Below are 7,476 nucleotides of genomic sequence, written 5' to 3'. Positions count from 1 at the left end.
ATTCAAAAAACTCAGACTCACAAACTTTCAACATGGTATTAAGCACTGATCAGCTTTTCACTGCCACTGTATTTTGGAATCTGCTTGTAAGACAAGTCTGTAGACACACACATCCAAAACACCTTACATTTTATACAGTATGGGACTTACTTTCTATTTAACATTCTGGAAGCTTTTCTGTTTTTTAAATATTCACGGTCTTTTGGAGACTTCACAACATGTTTTAAGTTAAATATTCTTATATGCCAGTGTTTGTACTGAAAACTAGGAAATCTACAGTAACAATGACCTGCTCCACAGTGCGTTATCTATGTATCTCAATTACTTTCACCAGATTGAAAGCTAGCCAAAGCAAACAAGATTTTAATTTATTCTTCATTACTGAGATCAGACTTTTCACAAGTGAAATTTTACTGTATTTCATACAAACTGGAAACTACAGTAAGTACACTATCAAAAAGCAGGCGAGATGTAAGACATTGCAAAGTCTTTGTAATGTATTTAAAAATACCTATGCCATATCACTCCTTTTTGATTCAAGAAGCTAATTCCTCATTATAAAATTTTTCATAAAATTCCAAGTCTTTTATGTTTAAGGATGGTTTTACAGTCCTCAACGATTTTACAAAATGTTCATGTTTTACAGCAGTTGCTTCAAGTCCATTCTCTTGCAATGCCAACAAAGCAGCCTTTAAAAGAAAAAGAAAAAAGAAACAACTTGAAGTGTTTATTATGTTCTAAGTTGCAAAGAAGTTATTGTAAGTATTCTAAAGTATTTTACATTAAACCAAAGGTGTTTTCAGGTAAAGCATCTGAAAACAGCATTGTATAATTTATGGTTATTTAACAATAGATAAACATCAAATAAGATTACTGTAACTTTTTCCATTCACTTGTCTGGATTAGACAAGATATCTTTGATCACTTATCAATTTCTATTTTCTTCCTAGTCTTCTCTCTTTTATATAACTTATCTCAAATACTTACATTTCTCTTTTTTTTTTTTTTCCTCTCTAGCCTTGACAGGACATGCTAATTTCAGCTAAAAATGCTGCAGTTGCTTGCAGTACACAAAATACAGTTCATCTAGATGTGAGCTTGCTTTAGAAAAGGCCATGTGAAACAAAGGGTAGTACAGTTCCTTAACTTCTACTAAGCTGTTAGAGAAAGCCTTTATTCTTATTTGTCTTTTTTAAAGAATTAACCCTTGTTCAGTTCTTCCGTTTTATTCGTTCTCTTTATATTTTCATTACAAACTATGAAAGAATAGGTACTATAGATGGCTTGGTAACATCTATGAGTTAGCTCTCTTTTTTTCATTTACAGGCTTCATTTACAGTTTATTTCACTGATTAACCATGAATATTTCTTACCTCCTTGCACAGATTTTCAATATCGGCTCCAGAGAAGAGATCTGTTAGCACTGCCACATCTTCTAATGACACATCAGTATCTAATGGAATTTTTTCTGTGCAGATTTTCAAAATAGAAAGCCTTCCCTGTAAGTTGGAGCATAATATGTAAGAAAACAAAACCCAAACAACCCAATAACTAATCCATTTACAAAGCAGTACAGAATCTGAAATTAGAACTAAGGAAAATCCAGAAGAGTACCAAAACTACATGTTTTTGGTGGATGAGTGAATAAAATGCCATTAATGGAGATAACCACATAACCACAAGAGTAAGTATTAGCTCATATATTAAAGTCTGTTACTCAGTTACTCATTGCTACACGAAAACACGGTATTTTAGACTGAAGAGTCCACATTTGGCCTGCTTTGAGTCAACTCTTTTTTTTTGCAGAAGCTCAGGACAAGTAGCTATACTGCCCTTAGGAACACGGCACAAGAATGATTTGAAGCAAGGACAGTCAATTTGTTATGGTACTTCCTAAACTGTAGCTTCATTTTGTAAATACAGAGTTATTCCAGATTTTGTCTATCTTCCACACACAATAGTAAAACTACATACATCAGTTAAAATGTAACTGGGTTTAAAATTATAAATATAATTATTCCTTTTAAACTTCTTCATTGTACCTTGAGTTTGGCGACTGATCTTCAGTGAGTCATCCACCAGTTGTTATATATATATACACTATAGGAATATGTCCCCTTTGCTCTTAAAGTATGCTGGCATTTAGCATCTCTCCATTTAAAGCCACGTATGAATTTGTAATACATCACCTTCAGATCTGGAGGTGGAATATAGATCACATTGTCTAGCCTTCCAGGACGCAATAAGGCATCATCCAGCATATCTGGCCTATTCGTTGCAGCAACTACCATGAAATCTTTGTTCAAAGTTTCCTGAAACTCTAGCTGAGTAAGAGATGATATAAACAAATTAGTGCAACATAGTTTAGACAGATATTTTTGGAACAACTGGACAGCATTTACCATTCTTCCTATATAGAAAAGGGAACATAAATACCTCTCTCTCCTCATCTCTTTGTTCTTGACATTGACCCTCAAGCTGTAGTTTGCTTCCTCTTCTTTCTGTGACTTTCAGCCCAATACCATCCAACTCATTGAGAAGAACAGAAAGAACCCGCTCAGAGACACCATGGCCAGTTCTGCAGCGTGACCGGGATCCTAAGATAGAATCAATCTCATCTAGGAATATTATTGCCGGAGTATTTGCTCTTGCTTGGTGAAAAACCTTTTAAAAAAAAAAATTTAAGAAAGTAAAACATTAATGCATACATTCTATCAGGTAAGGTGAAAACACCTATTTCCATATACTCTGTATTTTACTTACTTAACTTTAAAGATACATTCATAAAGATTCATGAGAGCCACATTACATTTACTTTAGGCTTACATTTACTATAGGCAAATGCTGCTTCTTTAAATTCTTAAGTGAGCTGGAAACAATAGGGTAGAAATACTTTCAAAGTTTAAGACTGGTATCATTTTAGGGCTAGATTCTCAGTTTATATAAATGTGAATCTGTAAGCCATTTCTCTTTAATAATCAGATGACAGCTTTAACTATTATCTTTTCTATAACAAAATTTAGGCCTTACTAGTACTTCACAAAAATGGAGCAAAAATTAAACTATAGCCCTTACACAAATTAAAAACTCTACCTGAGACAAAATCCTCTCTGAATCTCCAACATAAGGCGAGAAGAGGTCAGCACCACTTACAGAGAGAAAGGAACAATGACAACTTGTGGCCACAGCCTTCACCAGTGTGGTTTTGGCACACCCTGATGGCCCATAGAGAAGAATACCCTTTGGATGAGACAGGCCCATCCTAGCAAACGCCTGAGGAAATTTCATGGGCCACTCAATACTCTGTCAATACATAAAAAAGGGATGAAATTCTTAGTAACAGAACTAGAGTTCATAGGCAATCAATACAATTGCTGAGTGCATTATTTCCTCTCCTTAGTACAAACATTAAATTGAAATCAGAGAATACTAATTTGGTCCTCCTTCATATAACGCTCCCCTTAAAGTTTCCTCTCAGTCTCAAACAGAACAAAAGGCAATCCTCGATAGATGATATGCAAGAGCCAGCTCTGGCTACAATTCAGGAATGGACAAATTATCTGGCTGCAAATTAAGTGTTTTTCAGCTACTGGAAAGCGTGTGCTAATTTTCACATGGTATTACACTTGGTGGTGATATCTTGTGACTGGAAGATTTCTAACTCACAAACATTGTAGTAACTTAATGTAGTATAAGAAGTGTTCAAAATATAATTTATAATCAGGTAATTTGCAAGAGATTTCATTTCTATAATGTAGCATACAGCATATCTTCGAGGACATGGTTATTAGAAACTAGTTGTTTATCTAAATGTATTTTATACATCACCTGTTTTAACTTTAATTTCACATCTTCAAGACCACCAATTTGCTCCCAAGTAACAGGTTTACACTCTGTTAGTCCAATTGCACTTCGAAAAGACGACGGTTGAATTTTTTTAAAAGCTTCTTGGAAATCTGCGATGTTAACCACCATTTCAGTTGAATCCTGAGAAACCCAGATAGAGCATATTAACAATATTTTTACATAACTTATAATGCTGTATTAGTATGCAAAACACTTCACAAAAGGCCAAGTGCAGCTAATAAAGCAGCAAATTCCTACCTCTTTAATGGCAAGTTTTTACGCAGGAAAAAACAATTTTAACAGAAATTAATGTTTCACACACTACTACTGTTTTTCGCTAAATTAGAGCTCCACAACACAGCAATCTGCTAAATCAAATGGTTGCTAGTTTCAGGGTTACCACACCCCCATTACTAGATTCTCTTGAATACAAATAAAAATGTTCTAAATCCATTTTCATCAACTACTGGAGAAAGTTAAGGTGCTTTATCTCAAATAGTCTAGAAAATACCATTATTAAACTACAGATGCAGTACCAGAACTAAGATTTATTTTGCAAAGGAGCTTGCAGTTCTCAAGGCAAACAGGCCATCTACTTATTATTTTCATCTGTCCTTCTATTTCCTTCTGGGATAACAAACTCAAGTTATTTTGTTTATTACTTTCAGTATTTGTAAGGTATCTGGAGGAGATGGAAGTTGTAGAAATACAATGATCTCTTTTTTTCTACCCAAGTGAAGACAGAGGGTTCTACCATTCTCTGTAGATGCTCTGAGTCTGGAAATTTTGCAGATCAGGCTTTAAACTTCTGCTCAGCCATTCCAGATGAAAAACCACAGCAAACATATACCTCAATTCTTGTAAAAGTCAGAATACATAGAAAGAATGTGAAGAAATAGCAATTCTCTAATTCCGGATCTATAATATCCAAGAAGTTAAACTTCTGCACACCGGGCAATTGTATACCTTGTGACAATAACAATGTTGTATCTAGCCATACAACCCAAATTATAATAGTTATTATCACTAGCAGTTATATATTTACGTGTCAACCTAAACTTTAATTTGCAATTATTAATAAGTCTAAATCGCTGATAGCTTCGAGAGAGCTTTGGTGGACATTATAGTTCAGTTTGCCAAAAAAGACTAAAATCTCTGCTTTGCACAATCCTAAAACATATTAACAATGAGGATAAAAACTTTTGGCAGGATTTTCCTTCCAGAAAGGAGAAAAGAGTCTTTTCAGGTGAGAACTGGACTAGTGAAATGGTGTATTTACATTTATAAAACACTCTGTCTTTTTCAGTATCTTTATTTGTGAGTTCAACTTCTTGAGCTTTTCAAGTAAAGCCGAGCATTAATGAGGAAAAGGTGGTACATATTAGTGATGACATTCTTCCTGACTAATTTGCAACCATACCAAAGAGCTGTGGAACACAGCTTGCATAGCAGCTTCTCTGCAGAGCGCTGTAAGGTCAGCTCCAACATACCCAGTTGTCATTTCTGCCAGTTTAACCAAATCAACATCTGCAGAAATTGGCATACTAGATGTAAGCAACTGCAGGATGGATCTTCTTTGTGTAAGTGTTGGTGTCCCAATAATAACCTAAACCAAATATAATAAACAAAAATTTTAAAGTTTACTTAAGTAAATATTTTGCTATATTCCTCTTATTTTACAGACCTGGGCAAGCAAGTTTCTCTCTTGTTTATACTGCTTACTAAAGATTTAGAATCAGAATAGTTTGGGTTGGAAGGGACCTTTAAAGGTCAATAAATATATATACACACACATATATTTACACTGCAACTAAAGAATTTGACAAGAAACTTATTACCTGCACTATACAAATAAGAAATATTTAAAACACCCTTCATTTACACAGACTTTCCAACTGAACAGCATTTGTATAAACAGTTGTTCATAAGACAGTGTCAGCTAGTGTCCCTCAAGTCCTAGTTTAAGGTAATTTCAACAAAAAACATAACACTGAAATAATAATTTCCTTGCATCACAACAGCTGAATTAGATGCATCCAAAAGAAAAAAAAATTTAGATAAGCATTCATACATCATTAAAACCTTGGTAAAATACCACCATAAAATATATCTCAACAATCTATACATCATGGAAAATAAAATTATAATTGTGAGAACATTAAAGAATTTGACTAAACTAGATGACCCAGGAGTGCATTTAGTCAACAAAATAAACAACACAAGTAAAAGCATTGTGTGCTGCATAACTACATATGTTCTTTCTTCTTCTGACCATTAGGCTAGCAGAAGCTTTCCAGAGTAGACCTAGCCTCTGTTACTGAAATCTGAATAGAATTTTTGACACAACAGGTTACGAGTTCTCTGTCACAATAAACTTAAGGAGAGAGGCACACCTTTTCAATCTAGAATTCAAATGAGAAAAATCTAAGTCTGTAATGCTACGCATTTGTAAGCAAAAGAAAACCCTCAAGAACAGGTCCACATCTTTATGTTAAACAAACATAAAGACTCCCCTTTTCCATTTTCAAGTATTTGGAGCTCTCAGTTTCCTAAGTAAAATGTGCTCCCTACCTTACCCAAGCTGCAGCAAGCTGCAGAAAGAAACAGGATACATGTCTCAAGCCTGTAGAATCCCACTATGAAACATGATTAGCAGACACCAAAAAAAAAATTACTTTATTAACTGCCCCCTGCTCCACCTCAAAGAGAGACAGAAAAAAGAGAGCACAAGAATAACAGAGTTTGCCTACCTCTCTGTCAAATCTGCCAGGTCTTCTTAATGCAGGGTCTAAGGCATCAGGCCTGTTTGTTGCTGCTATAACGACCATCTTACCCTCACTACCTACACCATCCAGTAGCGTTAGCAACTGAGCAACAATACGATCTTCAGGAGCAGTGTTTGAACTTCCTCTCTTTGGGCATAGAGAATCAACTTCATCAATAAAGAGAATGGTTGGGCCTTCATATGACATTGCTCTGCACTTTTCAAAGGCTCTTCGCAAATTCTCTTCACTTTCGCCTGGTCTTGAACCATACAGGTCTGGGCCACTGATGCAAAACAGGTACGCACCCACTTCTTTTGCTATCCCTACACCTGGGGGACCTATTAATAGCACTCCATTAGGGACAGATAGCCCCAGCTTCTTAAAAGTTTTTGGAAAGCAGAAAGGCAGATAAACCATTTCTTTCAAAGACTTTCGCACATCATCTAGTCCCGCAATTGAAGTTTTTGCAGTGTCTTCTGAGAGATGTCTGTGCCATTCAAAAGTGACCACCTCCTTAATTTTTATACTTGTTTGGGGTGTTATCAGTCCAGCTTCATCCATCAAAGGGTCTATGGACAGTATTTCAATATACACCACGGGATTTTCAAGATTTGGGGCAACAGTTACAACATAATGAAGTGAAACATAAACATTTCGTAGCAGTTCTCTGATGGTCTCCTGCAACACTGCTCTGGGAGTCGAGTTTTTCAGTGCAGAGCTCTTAAGGACCAATTTCACGGTCGCCTTCTTCAACTGACGATAGGCCAGAAGCTTCAGCTGGCCGACATTCAGCGTGAGACCCTTTAGGTCCCCTGCAGCAACACCCGCGGTTCTGCAGGTCAGATCAACCTGCAGGTACCCATCC

General features: G+C 35.7%; 1 protein-coding gene across 1 annotated transcript in view; it reads right to left on the bottom strand.

Annotated features, from left to right (window-relative positions):
• Nucleotides 1-536: 536 nt before the first annotated feature.
• The window catches only part of SPATA5L1 (spermatogenesis associated 5-like 1), a 7,150-nt gene continuing 210 nt past the window's right edge, over nt 537-7,476 (bottom strand). Inside the window, exons 2-9 of the mRNA XM_010289758.1 lie at nt 6,597-7,476; nt 5,267-5,452; nt 3,829-3,987; nt 3,094-3,303; nt 2,437-2,664; nt 2,190-2,324; nt 1,374-1,499; nt 537-689 (exon numbers count right to left, since the gene is read on the bottom strand). Of these exons, the coding sequence (XP_010288060.1) occupies nt 537-689; nt 1,374-1,499; nt 2,190-2,324; nt 2,437-2,664; nt 3,094-3,303; nt 3,829-3,987; nt 5,267-5,452; nt 6,597-7,476 (2,077 nt within the window). The remainder of the gene's footprint in view (nt 690-1,373; nt 1,500-2,189; nt 2,325-2,436; nt 2,665-3,093; nt 3,304-3,828; nt 3,988-5,266; nt 5,453-6,596) is intronic.

This window comes from Phaethon lepturus, unplaced genomic scaffold (genome assembly GCF_000687285.1).
Source record: "Phaethon lepturus isolate BGI_N335 unplaced genomic scaffold, ASM68728v1 scaffold48976, whole genome shotgun sequence".
In the NCBI taxonomy this organism is placed as follows: Eukaryota; Metazoa; Chordata; class Aves; order Phaethontiformes; family Phaethontidae; genus Phaethon; species Phaethon lepturus.
Note: the sequence above shows the minus strand (reverse complement) of the source record. Positions and strands in the feature narration are given on the sequence as shown.